Consider the following 26,399-nt stretch of genomic DNA (forward strand, 5'->3'; position numbering starts at 1 on the left):
ACTTTTTTTTTATTGGAGTATAATTGCTTTACAATGGTGTGTTAGTTTCTGCTTTATAACAAAGTGAATCAGTTATACATAAACATATGTTCCCATATCTCTTCCCTCTTGCGTCTCCCTCCCTCCCACCCTCGCTATCCCACCCCTCTAGGTGGTAACAAAGCACCAAGCTGATCTCCCCGTGCTATGCGGCTGCTTCCCACTAGCTATCTATTTTACGTTTGGTAGTGTACATATGTCCATGCCACTCTCTCAGTTTGTCACAGCTTACCCTTCCCCGTCCGCATATCCTCAAGTCCATTTTCTACTAGGCCTGTGTCTTTCTTCCCGTCTTACCCCTAGGTTCTTCATGACCTTTTTTTTTTTTTCTTAAATTCCATATATATGTGTTAGCATATGGTATTTGTTTTTCTCTTTCAGACTTACTTCACTCTGTATGACAGATTCTAGGTCCATCCACCTCACTACAAATAACTCAATTTCATTTCTTTTTATGTCTGAGTAATATTCCATTGTATATATGTGCCACATCTTCTTTATCTATTCATCCAATGATGGACACTTAGGTTGCTTCCATCTCCTGGCTATTGTAAATAGAGTGCAATGAACATTTTGGTACATGACTCTTTTTGAATTATAGTTTTCTCAGGGTATATGCCCAGTAGTGGGATTGCTGGTGGGTATGATAGTTCTATTTGTAGTTTTTTAAGGAACCTCCATAGAGTTCTCCATAGTGGCTGTATCAATTTACATTCCCACCAGCACTGCAAGAGTGTTCCCTTTTCTCCACACGCTCTCCAGCGTTTATTGTTTCTAGAATTTTTGATGATGGCCATTCTGCCCGGTGTGAAATAATATCTCATTGTAATTTTGATTTGCATTTCTCTCATGATTAATGACATTGAGCATTCTTTCATGTGTTTGTTGGCAATCTGTATATCTTCTTTGAAGAAATCTCTATTTAGGTCTTCTGCCCATTTTTGGATTCGGTTGTTTGTTTTTTGTTATTGAGCTGCATGAGCTGCTTGTAAATTTTGGAGATTAATCCTTTGTCAGTTGCTTCATTTGCAAATATATTCTCCCATTCTGAGGGTTGTCTTTTCATCTTGTTTATGGTTTCCTTTGCTGTGCAAAAGCTTTGAAGTTTCATTAGGTCCCATTTGTTTTTATTTCTATTTCTCTAGGAAGTGGGTCAAAAAGGATCTTGCTGTGGTTTATATGATAGAGTGTTCTGCCTATGTTTTCCTATAAGAGTTTGATAGTGTCTAGCCTTACTTTTAGGTCTTTAATCCATTTTCAGTTAATTTTTGTGTATGGTGTTAGGGAGTGTTCTAATTTCATTCTTTTACATCTACCTGTCCAGTTTTCCAATCAACACTTATTGTAGAGGCTGTCTTTTCTCCACTGTATATTCTTGCCTCCTTTATCAAAGATAAGGTGACCATATGTGCGTGGGTTTATCTTGGGCTTTCTATCCTATTCCATTGATCTATATTTCTGTTTTTGTGCCAGTACCATACTGTCTTGATTACTGTAGATTTGTAGTATAGTCCTTAGGTAGGTTTATTCCTAGATTTTTTATTCTTTATGTTGCAGTGGTAAATGGGAATATTTTTTTAATTTCATTTTCAGATTTTTCATCATTAGTGTATAGGAATGCCAGATATTTCTGTGCATTAATTTTGTATCCTGCTACTTTACCAAATTCATTGATTAGCTCTGGTAGTTTTCTGGTAGCATCTTTAGGATTCTCTATGTATAGTATCATGGCATCTGCAAACAGTGAGAACTTTACTTCTTCTTTTCCGATTTGGATTCCTTTTATTTCCTTTTCTTCTGTTATTGTTGTGGCTAAAACTTCTACAACTATGTTGAATAATAGTGGTGAGAGTGGGCATCCTTGTCTTCTTCCTGATCTTAGTGGAAATGCTTTCAGTTTTTCACCATTGAGGATGATGTTGGCTGTAGGTTTGTGCCTTTATTATGTTGAGGAACGTTACCTCTGCAGGGTTTTAATCGTGAATGGGTGTTGAATTTTGTTGAAAGCTTTCTCTGCATCTATTGAGATGACCATATGGTTTTTCTCCTTCAATTTGTTAATATGCTGTATCACGTTGATTGATTTGCATATATTGAAGAATCCTTGCATTCCTGGAATTAACCCCACTTAATCATGGTGTATGATCCTTTTAATGTTCTGTTGGATTCTGTTTGCTAATATTTTGTTGAGGATTTTTGCATCTGTGTTCATCAGTGATATTAGCCTGCAGTTTGCTTTCTTTGTGACATCTTTGTGTGGTTTTGGTATCAGGGTGATGGTGGCCTCTTAGAATGAGTTTGGGAGTGTTCCTCTCTCTGCTATATTTTGGAAGAGTTTGAGAAGGATAGGTGTTAGCTCTTCTCTAAATGTTTGATACAATTCGCCTGTGAAGCCATCTGGTCCTGGGCTTTTGTTTGTTGAAAGATTTTAAATCACAGTTTCAATTTTAGTGCTTGTGATTGGTCTGTTCATATTTTCTATTTCTTCCTGGTTCAGTCTTGCAGGTTGTGCATTTCTACGAATGTGTCCATTTCTTCCAGGTTGTCCGTTTCATTGGCATAGAGTTACTTGTAGTAATCTCTCATGATCTTTTGTATCTCTGCAGTGTCAGTTGTTACTTCTCCCTTTTCATTTCTAATTCTATTGATTTCAGTCTTCTTCCTTTTTTTCTTGATGAGTCTGGCTAATGGTTTATCAGTTTTGTTTGTCTCTTAAAAGAGCCAGCTATTAGTTTTATTGATCTTTGGTATCATTTCCTTCATTTCTTTTTCATGTATTTCTGACCTGATCTTTATGATTTCTTTCCTTCTGCTAACTTTGGGGTTTTTTGTTCTTCCTCCTCTAATTGCTTTATGTACAAATTTAGGTTGTTTATTTGAGATGATTCCTGTTTGTTAAGGTAGGATTGAATTGCTATAAACTTCCCTCTTAACTGCTTTTGGTGCATCCCATAGGTTTTGGGTCATCGTTTCTCCACTGTCATTTGTATCTAGGTATTTTTTGATTTCCTCTTTAATTTCTTCAGTGATCACTTCGTTATTAAGTAGTGTATTGTATAGCCTCCATGTGTTTGTATTTTTTACAGATCTTTTCCTGTAATTAATATCTAGTCTCATAGCGTTGTGATCGGAAAGATACTTGATACGATTTCAATTTTCTTAAATTTACCTAAGCTTGATTTGTGACTGAAGATATGATCTATCCTGGCGAATGTTCCATGAGCAGTTGAGAAAAATGTGTATTCCTTTGTTTTTGGATGGAATGTCCTATAGATATAAATTAAGTTTATATTGTTTAATGTATTATTTAAAGCTTGTGTTTCCATATTTATTTTTCATTTTGGATGATCTGTCCATTGGTGAATCTGGGGTGTTAAATTCCCTTACTATGAATGTGTTACTGTCGATTTCCCCTTTTATGGCTGTTAATATTTGCCTTATGTATTGAGGTGCTCCTATGTTGGGTGCATAAATATTTACAATTGTTATATCTTCTTGGATCGATTCCTTGATCATTATGTAGTGTCCTTCTTTGTCTCTTCTAATAGTTTTTATTTTTAAGTCTATCTTGTCTGATATGAGAATTGCTACTCCAGCTTTCTTCTGGTTTCCATTTGCCTGGAATATCTTTTTCAATCCCCTCACTTTCAATCTGTATGTGTTCCTAGGTCTGAAGTGGGTCTGCTGTAGACAGCATATATATGGGTCTTGTTTTTGTATCCATTCAGCCAGTCTTTGTCTTTTGGTGGGAGCATATAATCCATTTACATTTAAGGTAATTATTGATATGTATGTTCCTATATCCATTTTCTTAATTGTTTTGGGTTTGTTATTGTACGTCTTTTCCTTCTCTTGTGTTTCTTACCTAGAGATGTTCCTTTAGCATTTGTTGTAAAGCTGGTTTGGTGGTGCTGAACTCTCAATTTTGCTTGTCTGTAAAGGTTTTAATTTCTCCCTCAAATCTGAATGAGATCCTTGCTGGGTAGAGTAATCTTGGTTGTAGGTTTTTCTCCTTCATCTCTTTAAATATGTCCTGCCAGTCCCTTCTGGCTTGCACAGTTTCTGCTGAAAGATCAGCTGTTAACCTTTTGGGGATTCCCTTCTGTGTTATTTGTTTTTTATCCCTTGCTGCTTTTAATATGTTTTCTTTGTATTTAATTTTTGACAGCTTGCTTAATATCTGTCTTGGCATGTTTCTCTTTGGATTTATCCTGTATCAGACTCTCTGTGCTTCCTGGACTTGATTAACTATTTCCTTTCCCATATTAGGGAAGTTTGCAACTATAATCTCTTCAAATATTTTCTCAGTCCCTTTCTTTTTCTCTTCTTCTTCTGGAACCCCTATACTGCGAATGTTGGTGCATTTAATGTTGTCCCAGAGGTCTCTGAGACTGTTCTCTGTTCTTTTCATTCTTTTTCTTTATTCTGTTCTGCAGTAGTTATTTCCACTATTTTATCTTTCAGGTCACTTATCCGTTCTTCTGCCTCAGTTTTTCTGCTATTGATCCCATCTAGAGTATTTTTTATTTCATTTATTGTGTATTTCATCATTGCTTGTTTCCTCTTTAGTTCCTCTAGGTCCTTGTTAAATGTTTCTTGCATTTTCTCTATTCTATTTCCAAGATTTTGGATCATCTTTACTGTCATTATTCTGAATTCTTTTTCAGGTAGACTGCCTCTTTCCTCTTCATTTGTTAGGTCTGGTGGGTTTTTATCTTGCTCCTTCATCTGCTTGGGTTTTTCTGTCTTCTCATTTTGCTTATCCTACTGTGTTTGGGGTCTCCTTTTTGCAGGCTGCAGGTTCGTAGTTCCCGTTGTTTTTGGTGTCTGTCCCCAGTGGCTAAAGTTGGTTCAGTGGGTTGTATAGGCTTCCTGGTGGAGGGGACTAGTGCCTGTGTTCTGGTGGGTAAGGCTGCATCTTGGCTTTCTCTTGAGCAGGTCCATGTCTGGTGGTGTGTTTTGGGGTGTCTGTGGCCTTATTATGATTTTATGCAGCCTCTCTGCTAATGGGTGGGGTTGTGTTCCTGTCTTGCTAGTTGTTTGGCATAGGGTGTCCAGCACTGTAGCTTGCTTGTTGTTGAGCGAAGCTGGGTCTTGATGTTGAGATGGAGATCACTGGGAGATTTTTCCTGTTTGATATTACATGGAGTTGGGAGGTCTCTTGTGGACCTGCGTCCTGAAGTTGGCTCTCCCACCTCAGAGGCACAGCACTGACTCCTGGCTGGAACATCTTGAGGCTTTCATCCACACGGCTCAGAATAAAAGGGAGAAAAATTAGAAAGAAATAAAGAAAGAAAGAGGATAAAATAAAATAAAGTAAGATAAAATAAATTTACTAAAATAAAAAATAATTGGGCTTCCCTGGTGTCGTAGTGGTTGCAAGTCCGCCTGCCAATGCAGGGGACACAGGTTCGTGCCCTGGTCCAGGAAGATCCCACATGCCGCAGAGCAGCTAGGCCCGTGAGCCATGGCCACTGAGCCTGCACGTCTGGAGCCTGTGCTCCGCAACGGGAGAGGCCACAGCAGTGAGACGCCCGTGTTCCACAAAAAAAAAAAGAAAAAACTTATTAAGAAAAAACAAAAATTTTTTTAAGTAAAAACAAAAACGTACGGACAGAACCCTAGGACAGATGGTGAAAGCAAAGCTATACAGACAAAATTCACACAGAAGCATACACATACATACTCACAAAAAGAGGAAAAGGGTAAATAATAATATATCCTGGTCTCAAAGTCCACCTGCTCAATTTTTGGATGATTCGTTTTCTATGCAGGTATTCCACAGATGCAGGATACATCAAGTTGATTGTGGAGATTTAATGCACTGCTCCTGAGGCTGCTCAGAGAGATTTCCTTTTCTCTTCTTTGTTTGCCCAGCTCCAGGGGCTCAGCTTTAGATTTGGACCCGCCTCTGCATGTAGGTCGCCTGAGGGCGCCTGTTCTTCGCTCAGACAAGGCGTGGTTAAAGGAGCAGCTGATTCAGGGGCTCTGGCTCAGGCCAGTTTGGAGGGAGGGGTACCGATGTGGGGCGAGCCTGGGGTGGCAGAGGCCGGTGTGACGTTGCGCCAGCCTGAGGCACTCCGTGGGTTCTCCCAGGGAAGTTGTCTCTGGATCTTGGGACCCTGGCAGTGGTGGGCTGCACAGGCTCCCAGCAGGGCAGGTGTGGATAGTGACCTGTGCTCACACACAGCCTTATTGGTGGTGGCAGCAGCAGCCTTAGCACCTCATGCCCGTCTCTGGGGCCCGCTGTGATAGCCGCGGCTCGCGCCCGTCTCTGGAGCTCCCTTAAGCAGCGCTTTTAATCCCCTCTCTTCGCACACGAGGAAACAAAGAGGGAAGAAAAAGTCTATTGCCTCTTTGGCAGGTCCAGGCTTTTTCCCGGACTCCCTCCTGGCTGGCCGTGGTGAACTAACCCCTTCAGGCTGTGTTCATGCCGCCAGTCCTCTCCCTACGATAGGACCGAAGCCGGAGCCTCAGCTCCCAGCTCCCACCCGTCCCAGCGGGTGAGCAGACAAGCCTTTCGGGCTGGTGAGTGCTGGTCGGCACCAGTTCTCTGTGCGGGAATCTCTCCGCCTTGCCCTCCGCACCCCTGTTGCTGCTCTCTTCTCTGCGGCTCCAAAGCTTCCCCCCTCCGCCATGCGCAGTCTCTGCCCGCGAAGAGGCTTCCTAGTGTGTGGAAACATTTCCTCCTTCACAGCTCCCTCCCACTGTTGCAGGTCTTGTCCCTATCCTTTTGTCTCTGTTTTTTCTTTTGCCCTACCCAGGTACGTGGGGAGTTTCTTGCCTTTTGCGGGGTCTGAGGTCTTCTGCCAGTGTTCAGTGGGTGTTCTATAGGAGCAGTTCCACGTGTATATGTATTTCTCATGTATCTGTGGGGAGGAAGGTGATCTCCACGTCTTACTCTTCCGCCATCTTCCTCAACCAAGCCCTTCTAGTGATTTTTAAATTTCAGTTATTATATTCTTCAGCTTTGTTTTGTTCTTCTTTATATTTTCCAGTTCTTTATAACCTTCTTACTGTGTTCATACATTCTTCTCCCAAATTTGTTGAGCATCTTTACGATCATTACCTTGAACTCTCCTTGGTAATATTCCTTATTTCCAGTTCATTTATTTCTTTTTCTGAGGTTTTATCTTATTCCTTCATTTTTAATATATTCTTCGTCTGTTCATTTTGTCTAATTCTCTATGTTTATTTCTATGTTTAGGTAGGTTGCTTATGTTTCTCACTCTTGGAGAAGTGGCTTTATGTTGGAGACATCCTGTTGAGCCGAGCAGCATACTTCCCTCTGGTCACCAGACATATCACTCTAGTGGAGCCCCCTATATGGGCAGTGTAGGCCCTTCTCTTTTGTCAGTGCCGGCTACTATGGGATGCTGGTAAACGTGGCTGACTCTTGCCCTTGTTGTCTGCCAGACCCTGCCTTGTGTCATGACTGGTGGCCTGCTGGTAGGTGCAGTTGGGTTCCAATGCTGGTGGCTGTGTGGCCTAGGAGTTCTCAGGGTTGGTGCTAGCTGCTGGTGGTTGGTAGATGTCCTGGTTCACTGGCTGATGAACCTGGGAAGGCTCAGTTCAAACCCAGGCATGTTTGGGCCCACTGATTGGAGGGGCAAGTCCCAGAGTGTCTAATTGCAGGACCCTGGCAGGGGGAGGGGTCGTTACAGTGGAGGGCTCCTATCTGCCCACTAGGGGGCAGGGCTGAGTTTGAGGCAGCTGCCTGCAAGGCCCAGAGAGCCCAAGGTTGGTGCCAGTCTACTAGTAGGCTACTCCAGCATATTGGTAGCCACGTTTTCAAGTAATCAATGGCTACGTTTCACTAATGTCTCCCTATTGTACAGTGCAGCTTTATACACTGTATCTGGAATATGTTCTTATAATATGTAAATAGAAAAGGTATACTAACCATTAGCAAGGTTATCTATGGATAGTGAGATTAAATACCCTTTTATTTACTTTTTTATGTGTTACCTTATCCTCAAGAATTTTACCATGAGCTCTTAAGAAAAGATGTCAATCAAATGTATAGAAATACCAAGATTATAAATAAATCAATTTGACATACCAACTCGTCACTTCTACAGTGTGACTAGATATTCCTAATCCAATTCATACCTTTTTATCTCTGGGGTTGAGAGATAGATGATTATGTCAACAAGCAGAGATTTTACCTCTGGGACCGATATACAATGGAGGATATGTAACAAAGGATTCTATCTAGGAAATCTTTAGCAATAAATACAAATATTGGTAATAGTAGTTTGATTAGCTGTTAATAGAAAATGTGGTGTCTTTTTACTGAGCTAGAATCTATTACTTTCTTTAAATTAAATCCAGAAAAATTCTGGTTGCTTCAGATGAGCTTGGGAAGAGCGGATGAGTGGAATTCTATATTCCAAGTATAGATGCTTAATTAAGGGTGAGTGAGCTGGCAGAAGTTAAACTGGCTCCCAGATCACTCATTTGTTCCAAATTTCAAAGTCATCTTTATAGAGTATATATATTAAATTTTTTCTTACTCATTTAATTAATATAATTTGTACGCTCATTGATCTTTTTCTGTAATCAGGATCAAAATGTATTGAAATTTTCTTATTGCCAGAAACATTGTGGACCATTTACAGCAGTGGTCTCAGTTGAAGGCTTGCATGAGAATCCCCTGGAGAGCTTTTCTGAAAATAGGATCTTTGCAGATTCTACTTCAGAAGGCTTGGGGTGCAGTCTAAAGGTTTGTTTTTGAAAAAACTCCCCAGGTCATGCTGATGCACATTTGGGTTGAGAACCAGTTTAGAAAATCATTCTGGAATAGGATAATAAAAAACCTCCGATGGTGAAACTGTTTTTTTTTTTTTTTTTTTTTTTTTTGAGATTTGGAACAGAAGATCAATACAGTTCAACCATGTTTATGGATATAATGGACTTGGTTTTGGACTTGGTGAATTTAAAATTCTAATATTATCTTTTGCTTAGTCTTGATGATATTCCAAATGTAAACCTATTTTATAGTCTCAATCAGATAATACTAAAACTCTCCTGATGATCTCATGCCAGAGGAATGAAAACATTTCAGATGACATCAACCTATTTCTGTTGTGCTTTCTTAAACATGGCTCAGCTCTCTCTTCCTAACAGATTCAGATATTTCCAGGTCCTGGCTAGGTTTTACCCAGTTTCTCTTTATCTCTCCCAAGAATGTGCTGCTAAAGATTTTGCCATTTACAGTATTTCCTTTTCTCTTTCCCACCCCCAATTCCTGTTTTCAAAATTATATATCACAGTGGAGATGTATATCAGGCTATTAGAGCTATGAGACTAGGGAATTGGAGAGATGTTGGAATATAAATTAAAGGTATAAATTGGAGAACCTTCTACTTTAAAATTTTATTTGGAACAATTTAAGTATATCTGATTGCTTCATGAGAGTCTTGGGAGAAAATTCTGCAGAGCTGGCCATAAAGGTCTTATAGTTAAATGAAACTTCTGGTTGTGAGTATGAAGACTTTTTGCTAGTAATGATGCTTGTCCTTCTTTTTCTTTTTTAGATATGAAAATTAAGGCTCAGAATGTGGAAGTGACTTGTCTATTTTATATGACTATTAGGTAGTCATAGCTTTCAAAGCAAACTACTGTTTATTTCTCTGACATAACTGCCTTTCTAAGTGCTGCTTTTATCTCCCATCATCTTAGTGTAGGAAAAATGGAACATGATATTCAGATGTCCAGAATCTTTCCTTTGAAGCACAGGTTCTTCCTTTTAGCATTTGATGGTAATTATAGCAGACATAACCTGAAAGAATTAAAACAAGACAAAAATAAGATTTTAGCCACTTATTCATGTTATAGTCAAATCACACTTAAAAGGCAAATTGTATTGATCTGAAGGAAAACTAAGACACAGAATATTGTCACTACCAGTGAAAACTTAGCTTTGGTAAATGTTCAGATATATTTGAGAACTTGGTGTTATTTATTTATTTTAAAAAGGCAAATTGTATTGATCTGAAGGAAAACTAAGACACAGAATTTTGTCACTACCAGTGAAAACTTAGCTTTGGTAAATGTTCAGATATATTTGAGAATTTGGTGTTATTTATTTATTTTCAAAAGTTTTTAACCAAATGACTGAGCTGAGCTACCTAAAAGATACTTAATGTCCTGAAGTTTGATTCATTGCTCTCCTGCATCAAGCATTTCTACTCTGCTTTTGATATTTAAACTCTGATGTTCATTTATGATATTCTTAGTTCCAACCTGCTTGGGTGCATAGTTTTGGTACTCACAATTTCTAATTTGTGCCTATACATGCAAGTTGAAGATGGGAAAACAAAAACTGAAGAATAGGTTTTATTTAAAGTGTACAGATAATAGTGTATTTATATTATCTAAGTAATTGCTTCAATTATCCACTTCATTAGAAATGGAAGGCACAACTTTCTTTTGTATGTACGTTTTATAATGTTTAGAATCATTTCTGCATTATAGTTTAAGCCATGTATTATAGCCCACATTAAGATTTATGTTACTAAAAATTAGCGACATCTTAATATTATGCTAGCACCACATAAAAATTCCATCTTTGGCATTGCACTCAATTTGACACAATCAAGGAATATCTGAGAATAAGCCATTCTCTTGCATTTTTCTTATTTATTCTGTGTGCATATTTAAACAGATTATATGTAATTGTTTGGCATTAAGATTCAGTTAGAGGGAGTACTCAGTAACTATATTGTGAGTAGTAAATAAGGTCCTTAAAAAGAACTAAATTTGGTATCACAATTTCTCCTATATATAATATGTATTATGTAATGTTTCTAAGGAAGTCAAAGTAATCTGGACTATTGACGTTCGAATTTCAGGTTAATTATATATATGGCATGTATTAATTACAGTCATGTATGCAACACTAAGGGGTATTGCAGAATTATTTGCAACCTTTTTCAGAAGCAAATCTTCTAAATCTTGAGATTGATACACACTTGAAATAAAATTTTATCAACATATGAAAATATATGTCTATTTAATGATCATGCTACTTAAGTTGCTTGATTTACTAGAATTATTCTATGATTATGACTCTGGAATAGAGATACAATACTTGTTAACTCATATTTTTTGGCCTTAATTTGTGATTTTATCTGTAGAACAGAATAAACGTACAAACTAGAGAAGAATTTTTGATGTGCAGTTTTCCCTATAATTTATGTTTAAAGTGAATTCAAAATTGGAATATTTATTTAGATCTATATAAAAATATTCTTATATTTAAATCTTCACACATTCACAATGCCCATTTGAAGCCATTACTCTCTAAATAGTTCTTTATTGTTATTTTACTAACTGTATAGAATAAGATATTTAATATGTAAAAAGAGTTGAGCATATATTCACTTTATATTACATGCTAATATATTTGTATATAGAGAGCATAGTTTAAACAAGCAAGCCAATGGAATGTATGTATTGTAAATTTATATTTTAACCTCTCAAATTAATTTTAACATATATTGAGGTTATGCATTTATGGCCATTTTCTAATATAGTCCATTTCTTCCAAGAACCCAAAATATATTTCTGGTGTTCTGTTCAGAACAACTCAAGTTAATCAATTAAACTTTTTTTCTGAAGTGGATGAGAAAGTATATTTTATGATTTTGAGGGGTGAAAACTTTTACTAAGAAGCCTAATGACTTAACCAGAGTCAGTAGAACCGAAAGGTAGAACCAACAGGAAAACATTATCTTTACTGAGTTGCATGGATAGTTCTTTGATTTCCACTAGAAAATTCACAGATTTTTAGGTTGGATTTTAAGCACAAGTTTCCTACTATGCTTAGTATTAAAGAAGAGGAGCTTCTACAAATAGGGATTATCCATCTAAAAGTACTCACTCAGTACTTTTAATGTTGATTAATGTCTTAGATCTGTACCTCTCGAAAACTCAGGTATTCTGAAATTTTGCTTCATAGTCTTCTGGAACCTCATATAGTTAAAAATATATTAATTTATTCAAGCTTCTAACCAAAAAAAAGAACTTTTATATTATCTTATTTCCATATCCTAATACTTTGAAGATATTTACACTGTTAAACCCATTATCATAAAAATTACACTGCTCAAAAACATAAAGAATTATTAGAGCCACCCAAAATACCTCAAAAGTTTGTTTCTCCATAAGTAGTACAAGAAAATAATATTCATTTAGAGAAGTGGAAAGAATAGTTATATAGGTATTCAAAAAGATCTTATAAATCTGAATGGTGATAAGTAGTTATTATTTTTATATTAATGTGAAGTATATTAATATAAAAATAAGCACACAACTCCCTGTAGCTGAAAATCTTTCAAATCTGCAAGTTCTGAGCTGCCACATGAGATCTATGCCAAGGATTACAGTAAACTCTGTCAGCTTTAAATGTGAAATTTCACCAAAGTGAGATGATCATTTTTTAAATTTATAGCATGTACATTTTTTACTACCAATGCCTGATAAATTTTGTGTAAATTTTGTGAATTACTTGGTTTTATTTGAGATAAATATTCTAGGCAATTTGGATGACTGCTTTCAGACTTGAATTACCTGAATTATCTATACATGTTAATTAGAAACTACAACAGCAATAATTCATATTTTTCTACTGCATAAACACACTTTTTTTTAGCTTGTAAGTCTATTAAATCTGAAACCTTGACACTGATCAAAGAAAGCTCTCCAAAATGCATTTTTCCCCATAGGTTTGAAAGAACTTCAATAGCAAATTTACTTTAATTTCCTCATCTTTGTGACTTACCACTTGCAGTTGATCTCTTTTGGAGTACCTCAGTCTGTCAGGAAGGTAATGGATAGTATGGAGACCGGTGGCCAGAGAGAGCATCCTTCCACAAGTAAGGATGGCAATGGAGCTAAAACACTTATGATGTTTGTTGGCAACTCTGGCACCACTGTAGGAAAAAGTGTCCCTACACATAGAATAGAGAAAATATGCCAGAGGCGAAGAAGGGATTGTTCGCCACTGAAAAGACAACCATAGGGAGCAGTGGATTGTAGTGTGCAACTTGCCAGCTTTTGCTATTTCAGGCTGGGAATTGTGTGGGGTGTGTGTGTGTGTGTGTGTATTACTTCTGTCAGGTTTTTTCACTTGCACTTTCAGTACAAACCTTGGTTAGAGAAATGATAGCATCCCTGTGTTCCAGTCTTAAACATTGTGAGAAAGCAAGACAAGTTAAGATGATATCATTATCTCTTAAAGACATTACAGTAGTAGTCAATGCTTACAGAGAATAAACAAAGCTAGCAATATTATAGCAAATCTAGATAGATGAGCAAATAGATTTATCTATGAACTCAGGCAAGTTTGAGTGAAAAAAGTAATACATAAATTAAGTACTAATTTATGAGCACTAGCCCAGAAATATACCAGTGTGTTAGCAAACAATTTATAAAAGCATATGATACATAGCTAAAATAACATTTTTTAAACTATGAATTGAGCCTACCTTCTTATGACTGGTGTTTGTGTGCTTTTTTTTTTAGTCTTGAATAAAGGTTACAGTAAGCTTCCTAAGTACAAATGAGTTCCATTACAAGAGCGCGTTCATAAGTCCAATTTGTAGTAAGTCCAACAACTTTAGCCTAGGTACCCAACTAACACAATTGGCTATATAGTACTGTACTGTAATAGGTTTATAATACTTTTCACACAAATAATACATAAAGAACAAACAAACACAAAGAAATAAAGAAAACATTTTTAATCTTACAGTACAGTAACTTGAAAAACACAGTAGTACAGTACAACAGCTGGCATACAGGGGCTGGCATCAACTGAACAGGCAAGAAGAGTTACTGAGTGGAGGAGGGAGAGGAGTTGGGAGATGATAGAGCTGAGGGATCTTCAGCAATAGGAGGTGGAGGGCAAGCTTCAATTTCATGCACGTTTGCATCTTTGAAAGTTTGCAACTTGAAGGTTCATATGTAGGGGACTTACTGTATTAATATGCTGGAGAGAAAGTGATTACTTTGAATTGCATTTATTTGGGCATAAACCAATGACAAAGAAAGACTAAGAAGCTACAAAAGCATGGAATCCCATTTTTTTAAACTTTGATCCTTTGGCCAACATCAAATTTATTATTATTTTATGTTAATACTGCTTCTGTTCCATTTGTTTTGTTTTGCTTTGCTTATTATAGTAATACTGATTATTTTTATTAATTCTCATTAGTCTGAAAAAAATAACATTCACTAACTGATAGTGTATATTTTAGAAACGGGATACTGAATCACACAGACATTTCTTTCCAGAGATTAATGCTCAAGCTAAAGATTAGAAGTCAATCACTTTGAAATTACAGAGAAAAGTATGTGACATGCATAACATAAGTATACAAAAATCCAGAAAATTGGGGACTTTCCTGGTGGCACAGTGGTAAAGAATCCGCCTGCCAATGCAGGGGACACGGGTTCGAGCCCTGGTCTGGGAAGATCTCACATGCTGCGGAGCAACTAAGCCTGTGCACCACAACTACTGAGCCTGCGTGGTGCACCTACTGAAGACCACGCACCTAGAGCCCGTGCTCCGCAGCAAGAGAAGCCACCGCAATGAGAAGCCCGCTCACTGCAACGAAGAGTAGCCTCCACTCACTGCAACTAGAGAAAGCCTGCACATAGCAACAGACCCAACCCAACCAAAAATAAATAAATAAATAATATATTTTAAAATAAATATATAAATACAATTAAAAATAAAACTCCATAAAATTGGAGATTTTTACTTCAGATGTTATCTCAGTTAACTTCCTAATTCATATAATCGTAGAAAAATATCCAAAGGTCCTGTAGAGCTAAAGAAACTCCATCCTGCCTTATAATGAATTAAATTGCATTTGTGAAACTGTTGCTAGGTAAAAGTTATTTTACATTAAGAATTTTTGGCTTTAGATATGACACATTTTTTATTTGATTAGGCTAATTTGAATTTGAATGAGGAGTTTTTGCTTGACAATATTTTGGTGCATTAAGCTTATTAGAGGCAATAGAAAAAAACTGAAGGTAATTCTCTTTCAAAAGCTAGACTTTATGTGTAGTTAAAATTTGCAGTATAGATACACATGCAGTTTAAATAATCTAACATTGAAAGTAATGTATATAATATAAAATACACTTTAAAAATAAGTATATAGCATGTATTTTCTTAAAAATTGGAGTATTTAGGTGTACAATTTTGGTTTCAATCTGATAAATCATAAAGAACAGTTCCTTTATTATGGCATATACCATTTGCTATATCTAAACCACATTAAAAATTTTATCTTAGAAAATGTGGTTTGTCTAACTCTTTGTGTAGATAAAAAAATAAGTGAAAATAAAGTTAATAAGCAAAATATTAAGTAATAATAGGTGAAATATAAACTTACTAAAATGTATGATTATGTAGATGTAACATTATATATGATTATATAAAATTTTATATATATCTACACCCAAAAGGAAATGAAGACTTATTTTATATACATATATGGTATTTATATCTTTTAAAATTTCTGCCTGTATTAGAAATGGATCAAGGAGCAGGTGTTAATAAGACTGATAAAATTAGCCTTTTTCTCCTGGGAATTGATAATGTTTGAGGGTGATATCTGTTTCTTTCTTGGAGGCTCAGAAGTGTTGTAATCTACAGAAGGAGCAAAGAAAATGTAAACCTGAAATTACTTAAAATTTCAACAAAACTGGAGATAAATGAAAACTTCTATGTTGAATACATTCATATATATCTTATATATAATAATTCCTATCAGTAAAAACAAACCAGGACATTACAAAGAAAAAAATTACTTTTGTCAGAATGTGCTGATAATCTGTGTTTACTGGGGCAATTAATTAAGAATCATGATAGTTCTGTAGATTTAAGTATAGACCAAATCATAACTGAGGAATAGTTAAAGACATATTTCTGACTTTTTAAAGGAAACTAAATTCTCTGTCTGGATTTGAGGAAGTTACAAGAAAAAAAAGACTTGATTTTGTTGAAATTTTAAGAATCGGTGAAGGCTAGTGTCATCTCATTAATAAAAAATTCCTAAATGCTGAAAAGTTTGTTCAAAGTCAAAAGCTTTGACTAGAAGGAAAGAAAAAAAAAAAAAAAGCAAAATCAGGAACAGCTGATATGCTATTGTTATCTGGACTTATAAAGACTTTTTGTGGTGATCATGGGAAATCACAAGTCCCATGGTACATTTTACTTGTAATTATGGAATTAATAGCTTGGTTTCAAATAGGAAACATCCTGCCAATTTTTGTGCTGAAATCTTTTCAGTATCCCAATTAGAGAAATTATCTTTAATATACAGTTTGTTTACAAGTTCTCATTTGAGACATTCTTTAATGCACACCTGAAATATGTCACACTCCAAAAGAGAGGTATGCTTAATGAATTAAGCATTCTTACATAAGACCAGTACAAGCCACAGGTATATGTGTAACTCCCAAATATCAATTCATAAGCCTGTTACATCTTCAAAGGGTTATTTTGATTAAAGCTTCTTTAAAACTATACATATAAGTGTCTAGAGTCATATTACTTACTAATCAGAAAAATGTATTTTAGTAATGTCTTTTGTAAGGAATCAAACACCTTTCACAGAAATAATTCAAATGAATTATCTAGGATTATTTTCAAAACAGTAAATAGACATTGCCTCCAATTTTTAGGTGAAGACATAAAGACCCCAAAGTGACTGATTTACTCAAGACAACATGATGAGAGAGAGAGGGATGAGATGGATTCAATATGTATTTGTCATTTGTACCTATGTGCAAAAATTAGTTTAATGACTGAGAGGAAAATAAGCATCATCTATTTTGCCTAAAGCAGGTTGATCTTCAGGAAGATCATTGGAAACACCAAGCAAAGGCAATATTCTCATCTCTTTTTTCTATGTCTTTTGTGTGATTATGTGGGTGCATTTCTATGGGAAAATAACAGTTATCAACATAACCCTCAGAGTTGTTTCAAAGAAATAGAGTAGCAATGGCTAATATGTTTTGCACTTGTGCCATTCTTTTGGACTAAATAAAATTCATGAGAGAAAAATTGTTAATATTACTGGCAAGGTAAGATTACAGCATGACCATGATATTAACTTGAGCATATTTGCAACATTCAAAAATTCCCATTGGTTACCAGGCACTGAAGTAGATGCTGAGAATACTGAGATGAAATTATCATCTTTCTTAACTTCAAGTATACTATAAAAGCTAAGAGGGGAGATATATAAACAACAGCTGTTATACAATATAGGAAGTATGATGATAGAGAGAATTGGGGTTTTTTTTTAAACAAAGAGGAAGAGCATAAAGCAGGAAAGATTTCTTAGAGGAGATAGTAGCAAAGCAGTAGAGTAAAAGATAAGTGAAACAAGATACCAAAAGTAGGGGAAGATGGACACTTTGTTAAATAGGGACTGTCCTACACGTTTCAGATATAAATATGAATATACATAATACCCATTTTCCACTATTAATAGAGCATAGAAATGATTATAATATTCAGATTTTATTCAAAAATTTAATCACTTTCCTCAAACAAGGCATTTTAGAGCCAAGTTACTACCTATAATATTAATCAGTTTGCTCTCAATATTGGTTTATTTCTTCAGATTTTAAGTAACATATATCAATTATAAAAAATTTTTGGAAAAAAATTAGTGATGTAAGTGGACACAAATCAGATCAACCACCCTGCAGTAAACTTTATTTTGTAAGTGCAGTCAGAGAGATTGAGACTTATAACATAGAATAATTATTTTAGTTACAATTAAAGTAACAGGAAATAGCAAAGCACTATTATTGAATCTCAAGGAAATTGTTGATTGTAATTTATTATCAAAGTACTTTTCATCATATTTCTCTGTATAGTGAGAATTGTTTCAACATTACAGTATTGACAGTTGTGAACAGATAAAAATGTTAAATTACTTTTCTTTTAATCTCAGAAGAATCTAGTAATGGTTGATGATAGGGAAAAAGATAATTATAAGAATAAATCAGTGAAAACCACCTTCAATACTTACTTTAAAGTACTTATCTATGATTTAATATATAGCATTTGAAGAACGGCAGTTGACAAAGGAAACTAAAAATTCCCATGCATTTCAAGAGATCTGTGACAAAATTGACCTGAGAATTATTCACTTATCCACCCAGATTCTTCAGATGTATTCTTGAGACAAAGTACCTTATGTCTAGGCTTGGCTATTTCATTGCTGTTGCCACTTATGTTTATGACCTTTTGACAAATCATCAATTCTTGATCATCCATTTCTCTGTATCTGAATAGATGCAATGATGTGTTTTCTGTATGTCACAGAAATCTTGTCTTGGAGCATGAAATGTAATTTGTGACTCAATACATTTTCTCCTCTACAGCACAAGGATGGCATTGCATTTGTATGACATGCAAATTAAGTGTTTTATGCAAAATAATCATCTTTAACAAGATTCAGAAGGGGGAACAAGTATTTTATTCATTCTTTATTTATGTTCTGTCTTATTCTGAAAAGATCCAAGGAAGCTTATAATAAGACATAGTGAACTAAACTGTGTGAGGAAATTAAAGCAAAGGGAAAATAAGAGTAAGATATCTGAAAAGGTTGCTGAGGATTCCTAGCACATCATGAAAACATATCGTGCTAGAGATGTGCCACAAATTTGGCTTAAGCTCTTTTAACAACCAACTTCAGAGGCAAAAATCTTGTTTCATGATAAACAGGGTCTTTTCAGAATAGGAAACACAAGTGAGCAGCACAGATTCCTAGCACTGAGATCAAAGAGAACTGTACCCCTTTGTTAATCACTCAACTCTGCAGGGTAACAAATTTAACAAGAACAAAACAGATCTAAATGTTCAAAAAATGCTTTTTAGAAAGTTTCACCATGACTTCAGCATGGCATGTCACTGTGCAGTTGAGGAAACCTGACCATTGCACTTGGGTCCAGATTTGCCACTCTGTTGGACAGGCTTTATCCAGATGGATGTATTACATGTTCTTGAGATGTGATTGAGTAATTGCATAATTAATCTCAACTGAGTAATGGAAACCAGTAACTATTGCTTCTCTCACCCAAGTTCTTGATTAGTATTGAGCGGCAGGAGGCCTAAACATTGAATTTAAGCAATGAACCAAACAGGGGTAGAATTTACACAGTCAGAAAACTACCATGAGAGAGTAAATGATCCAGCCATTTTCTAAGGCTTCAATATTAGGTTCCTACCACAAGTGTGGTGAGCTCTGGTTATACAAGGCTTGTCCACACTTACCAATATCAAAGTGTTGTGTTTAAAGTGCTTTAATAGAACATTTTCTCGGTGACTATTACTTAAGTTATATAAAACACACATAGCAATGGAAGAGGATAGGTTCTAAGCAGAATTTCCATAACTCAGAATTTTTAAGATTTCTGTGAGAGATATCACAGTTATAAGCTTGCACTTCTAAAAGTCAAAGAGAATTATTTTATTTATAAGAAATATGTAGCACAAAAGTACTGTTTTGTAATTTTCCCTGTGTAAATTGAAAGAGTGAATACGGGAGGTTTGGATTCACAAATGCAAAAATGCAAATATATTTGGTTACAGTCTTCAATGGTCTTTCCTTTTATCATTTTCATGTGTGTAGATCTGCTTTTGAAAGTTAAATCTAAAAAAAGTCAAGGTGCTACTGGTGTAAAGAGGAATGCCTTGTATAGACTATTGTCATAAATGTAAAAGATCTTTAAGATAAGGGAGAACTGGGAGGCTGGATATCTGAGTTTTATCTTAATTAAAAAATATATTTTTTTTATTACAAAAATGCTACTTAAATTAATGGCAGCAAGTTTTCCTTTGAAATCCCAGCTTTACCAATCAGTAGTTTGGTTGGCTAGCCACAATTTGCTTGTTGCTTGTTACTGGTCATCAGGTCTATGGAAGGTTTATGGATTTTAGTGAATCACAGTTAAACATAAACCTGCCTGGAGTTTGGGGAAAATATCCATTTTTATGGTAATAAACACCTCACATTTGCAAGCAAATGGGCCAAGCTTAAACTCTTATGATACAAATAGCAGTGACAACACCCCCTATGTTTGTTATACTACTTCAGCTCCTACAGTCTTTATCTTCTTCCTCTGATGCATTACATTTCACCACTGCACCAAATACCAGCATTTTATGTTTATTTCTCAGCAGTGTGTGTTCAACCTAGTGTTGACCATTAAATTAGTGCAGAGTAGTAGAATACACCTCCTTTCTAAACTGGTGTATGCATAAGATCTGTTTTACAGTTGCATAAGCCAGCCTTAGTAATCACATTGGTAAGGATTTTATATTGAGAACTAACATACGCTTTCTCAATCCTTACCCTTCCACACCTAAACTGAGAAGGCACCTGTAGAAGTTCTGCTTTCTGAGAAGGCAGTGATGATTGCTTTAAGGTAAAGAAGTTTAGAATAACCATGTTTTGTATTAACAATGTACTTTAAAATTATTAGTTTAAGGCTTGGTGAATATTCTCTATGTTAATGTTTAAAAATAATGTCCCTTTGGGGCTTCCCTGGTGGCGCAGCGGTTGAGAGTCCGCCTGCCGATGCAGGGGACACGGGTTCATGCCCCGGTCCGGGAGGATCCCGCGTGCTGTGGAGCGGCTGGGCCCGTGAGCCATGGCCACTGGGCCTGCGCATCCAGAGCCCGTGCTCCGCAGCAGGAGAGGCCACAACAGTGAGAGGCCCGCGTAACGCAAAAAAAATAAATAAATAAAAAATAAAATAATAATAATAATGTCCCTTTTAAAACTAGTGTCCTATTACATCCTGGTCATAGAAAAGTTTGAAGATTTTGTATATTATATTTGTGATTATTGATATGGAAATAATAAATTTTTGAGCATCTTAAACTTTCATCCTAATTAATAGTTAATCATTTGGATAGCATAGATGATGAAATGCTTTTGAGATATGAGTTATTAAACCTAATACACCTATTTGAAATATTAGCGTTGGTGGGATAAATTGAATATTTTTTGAATACTAACAAAATGTAACTTTGGGTATGCGTAACAATTAAAGAACAATGAAATTATGTATCAGTGTGTTTTAAATTATCACGTTGTTATGTTCATAATAATATCAAGCATTTTTCATGATTAAACTATATTTTTTAAAGCTTTAAAACATAATTAACAAATGTATGAAAACTAATACTATGTATATTTTTCCCCTTAATTTTAGTCATGATTTCATTGGAGAATTTACAACAAGCTATAGGGAACTTTCTAGAGGGCAATCACAGTTCAATATATATGAGGTAAGAGGAATTTTATTTTATTATTATTTTTCTCTGGAATAAGTATATGTATTCTTTTAAAGTATAGGTTTTTACAAAAGATAATTGCCAAAGGTTACCAATATGTGTAAGAATCTTTAAACTTATTGAGCAGATTAGTTTTTGAGATTAAACAATAGTATTTCTCTTCAAATCACGCGGTCTTTCAAATCTACTTTGAGTGATTTAAAAATTCTTGCCTATGAAACCTTTGCTTATTTTAAAAACATTCAATATAGATACAAGTTTATTCTCCCTTGAGCGTCAGCCTTTATGTTTTGCCTTCCTAAGCTCTTCCTCAATCCTTTTTTAATAAAAATAGAAAAATTTTCTGTGTCGGCATGGTGTTAACATAACAAGTCGTTTTTTTCCTTAGTATGTTTGAACATCTTAGTTGTTATTTAGATGAAAACTGAAGGAAATGAGAAAGTATGATTCAGTCATTAAAGAAATCCAAGTTATTAAAGCAAACACACTAGTTATTTCTGCCTTAAACCTATCTTGCCAGTTAACTACCAGGTACGTGTTGAGCATAAAGTATGTTCTAGCACTGTTAATCCTTGAGCTTTGTTATCTGTACATTCTCTGTGACTTTTTTAAAAGACTTTTTTGATGTGGACCATTTTTAAAATCTTTATTGAATTTGTTACAATATTGCTTCTGTTTTATGTTTTGGTTTTTTGGCCCTGAGGCATGTAGGATCTTAACTCCCCAACCAGGGATCAAACCCGCACCCCTTGCATTGGAAGGTGAACTCTTAACCACTGGACCACCAGGAAGTTCCCTCTGTGATTTTTTAAATTTAATATACATCATTAGCAAAGGAAAATATCTCAGTACTTAGTCAATAATGATAACTCTTTCCTTCCAGATTGACACTATTTGACACTAAAATTGACCTCCTTTAAGTTAAGAGTGGAGGAATCTCCTTCTCCTGTCACCTTCTTACTAGGCTAAAGCAGTTGTATTCCATGCATTCATTCATTTATTAGTTTATGAATAAAATATTTATGACATGACTTCTATATTCCACACTCTATATTAGGCCCCAAGGATGCAGCAGTGAATGAAAATTTCACTGTCTAATGGGAGAGACAAACACGTAAAATGCATTTAGATTATCTGATAGGTGCTATGTATACCTAGTTGACTATGAGATATCTAGAGTGGGGTGCAGCAAACTTATCCCAAGAAAGCTACCCAGGCAAAGACAAAGTTGGAGTAATGGATCAATTTTTCTACCTGGGTCTTTCGGAGACAGAATATTAAGGCTCTAAATAGACAGTAGAAGTAATATAAGACAGGTTGTACTTATATGGATGCCTGTTTTTTTCTCCAAACCCTCAAGGCTGAGGAGAAACAACAGATGCATACAAGTCCTCCTTGTACTTAGAATTCATTTACTGCCAGTCACATAATGCTCCAAAGATCAATTATTTTGAATTTCCTTAGCTTTAAAATGTCTTCTTCTCTTTGGATCTCTCTTATCCAACAAAGCTTGCTTAATGAGATTGGTGTCGCATCTGATGTTATGACAAAGAAGCTTAGTAACAATTATTCCTTATTAAATACCTGCATGAATATTTGTGCCATAACTTCAAATAAAAATGTGTTCTTATTATTCATATTATCAATAGAAGAGATCAGTCTGAAGAAAATCTGGAGGAACATTATGTGTTTTGTCTAAGTAGTTTTAGAATTTCGATGGACAGCTAGCTCTTGGTCCAATACACTGGAAACTTCATTTTCTGCACACATGTAAGGGATTCAGTTTTGTTGAGGCAACCATGGAAATTTTCAACAATTATTCCTTCAAATATTCTTTCTGCCCCTTTCACTCTCTCTTCTCCTTTTGGTACTCCATGTATATATATATATATATATATATATATATATATATATATATATATATGTATATATATATATATATATATATATATGTTATGCTTGATCATATCTCACAAGTTCATATTTTTTTCTTTTTCTTTCTTAAACTAGAAAATCTCAACTGACCCATCTTCAATATCACTCATTATTTCTTCTGCCAGCTCAAATGTTCTATTTAGCTCCTCTAGCGAATTTTTCATTTGTTACTGTGCTTTTTAAGTTGAGAATTCCTATTTGGTTCTTTTTTTTATAATTTTGACCTACTTATTGATTTTTCTATTTGGTGAGACATAGTTTCATACTTTATTTCTTTATATATAGCTTCTTTAGTTTTTTAAATGTATTTATAGTAGCTGATTTAAAGAATTTATTAAATAAATCCCATATCTAAAAGTTCCCAGGGGCAGTTTCTATTGATTGCTTTTTTCCTCTGTATGGGCCATACTTTCTTGTTTCTATGCATGTCCTGTATTTTTGGTTGTTGTTGAATGTTGGAAAGTTTTAAAAAATATAATATAGTAACACTGGAGATCAGATCCCCTGCTTTTCCGGGATTTGTTGTTGTTGCTGTTTGTTTAGTTACTTTCCTGGAGTAATTATGTAAAGTCTTTTTTCTTTGCCGAGTGGGTCATTTCAGTCTGTGCCTTGTTAGCTAGTGGTCAACACATGATTTGACAGAGATTTGTGTATATTGGTGCACTTCTTATATGCTCCAATTATAAAATTCTGCCTTGGCTTTCACTTGCTGTTTAAACAGAGACTCAAAGTCAGTCAGAGTTGAAGGATTAGGGCTTCCTCAAGGTCTTCCCTGGCCATGCATACAGTCCTGCACAGCATTTGGTCTTCTTGATCCCCAGCAATATGCCTGAGCTTTTAAAAACCTCCTACTTGAGATCAGATTAAGAAGGTGGAGGAGTAGGACATGGAGCTTACCTTCTCTCACAAGTTACATCAAAAATACATCTACATGTGAGCAATTCTCATAGAACATCTACTGAATTCTGGCAGAAGACCTCAGACTTCCAAAAAGGCAAGAAAAATCTCTGGATAAGGCAAAAGAAAAAAGAGGAAAAAAAAGAGAGAGAAAGGAATCAGGACAGGACCTGTGCTCCTGGGAAGGAGCTGTGAAGGGTAAAGTTTTCCACACACTGGGAAGTCCCCTTACTGGCAAGGAGATCAGTAAGGACAGAGAGGGAGCTTTGGAGCCTCTGAGGAGAGCACAGCAACCAGTTTACAGAGGGCAAAGTGCAGAGAGACCTGCACACATGGTCAGTGCCACCCACCCAGCACTCCTCAACCTGAGACACTCATCGCTGGTGCAGGTGGGGGCTGTGTGCTGAGGCTTGGACTTTGATGGTCAGACCCAGGGGAGAGGACTGGGGTTGGCTGCATGAAGACAGCCTGAGGGGGGTAGAGTGTGGTGTGAGAGGAGGCCTGGGCCCACCAGAGAGGGAGGGTGCTATTGTTGGGGGGCATGTGAGGAGAGGGGTGGGCCCGCCATAGGAGCTTCTTTCTCCACACACACTCTCAGGTGGCAGGGCATCATCTATATGAGCTCCAGAGGTAGGTACAAGCTGCCACTGCCATCTCGGACTCCAGAGGCAGGTGCAGAACACTGCCAAGGGTCCTGTGATGGAGAGCCAACCACAGCTCCTGCTTTCCTGGGAGCATGCACAGCCTGCCACCACCAGAGAGGGTCCTGTGACTGGGCACCAACAGCTGCCCCAGATTCCCTGGGAAGGTGCATGACCCACCATGGCTGCCAAGGGTCCTACAACCCAGAGCCAACCTCTGCCTTCACCTTCCTGGGGGCCTACATGAGCCACATGCCTGCACACCCCTTATCAAGGGGAAAATGGCCAGCACACACTGAGGAAAGAGATGGCAATCATCCAAACCAAAAACAGCCCTCATGACAAAAAAATATTAAACCCATACAAGCTATGCAGGGAGGCTCCTGTATATAAATAGCCCTTCAATACTACAGTAGATAGCTGTTTCCCCTAAACTCACAGAGAAAGAGAAATATAAGCAAAATGAAGAAGCAGAGGAACCACTTCCATTAAAAGTCCAAGAGAATTCCCCTGAAGGAACAAACAATGAAACAGATCTCTTCAGTCCAATAGACACCAAGTTCAAAAAGGAGGTAATGAAAGTACTGAAGCAATTAAGAAAGGCTAGGGACAGAAATGCAGATTACTGTAAAAAGGACTAGAAACTATAAGGAGGAGCCAAGAAAATTTAGAAAATTAATTTGCTGAGATGAAAGCTGAGCTAAAGGCAGTGAGTAGCAGAATGAATAATGCAGAAGAAAGAATAAGTAATCTGGAAGATAGAATAATGGAAATTACCCAATCAGAGCAGCAGATAGAATGTCAAATGCAAAAAAAAAAAAAAAAAAATGAAAGCAATATAAGAGACCAATGGAATAATATAAAATGTGCCAATCTATGCATAATAGGGATTCCAGAAGGAGAAGAACGAGAAAAGGGGATTGAAAATGTATTTGAAGAAATCATGGCTGAAAACTTCCCAAACCTAAAGAAGGAAGCAGATATCCAGTTACAGGAAGCACAGAGAGTCCCAAACAAGATGAATCCAAACAGACCTACATCAAAACATATTGTAATAAAAATGACAGAAGTTAAAGACAAAGAGAGGATTCTAAAGGATCAAAAGAAAAACAAAGAATTCTTTACAAGGGAACCCCCATAAAGCCGTCAGCTGATTTCTCTACAGAAACACTGCAGGCTAAAGGGAGTGGCAAAATATATTCAACGTCTTGAAAGGGAAAAATCTACAACCTAGAATATTCTACCCAGCAAGATTATCATTTAGAATAGGAGGAGAAATAAAAAATTTCTCAGACAAGGAAAAACTAAAAGAATACAGCAATACTAAACCTATCCTAGAAGAAATATTGAAATATTTTCTCTAAACAGAAAAAGAGCAAGAAGATATAGGAAAGAGGAAATCATAATTTGAAAGTAAATCACTTAAATTAGCCAGTACACAGATCAAAAAGATTAAAAAAAAACCTATTTGTGAAAGTGATGATAAACACAAGGAACAGCAAAAGGATAAACATGAAGATGTAAAAAAGGACATCAAAATCATA

The 26,399-nt window shown here is 36.0% G+C and overlaps 1 protein-coding gene across 5 annotated transcripts in view; it reads left to right on the top strand.

Moving 5' to 3' along the window:
- The window catches only part of CPNE8 (copine 8), a 323,255-nt gene that overhangs the window by 217,011 nt on the left and 79,845 nt on the right, over positions 1 to 26,399 (top strand). For all 5 annotated transcript variants that reach the window (XR_004351899.1, XM_032646596.1, XM_032646594.1 and 2 more), the window contains one exon: positions 21,301 to 21,376. Coding sequence is in view for 4 of the 5 variants with exons in the window: in XM_032646596.1 (XP_032502487.1) it covers positions 21,301 to 21,376 (76 nt within the window). In the remaining variant the exon portion in view is untranslated. The remainder of the gene's footprint in view (positions 1 to 21,300; positions 21,377 to 26,399) is intronic.

This window comes from Phocoena sinus, chromosome 10, assembly GCF_008692025.1.
Source record: "Phocoena sinus isolate mPhoSin1 chromosome 10, mPhoSin1.pri, whole genome shotgun sequence".
In the NCBI taxonomy this organism is placed as follows: Eukaryota; Metazoa; Chordata; class Mammalia; order Artiodactyla; family Phocoenidae; genus Phocoena; species Phocoena sinus.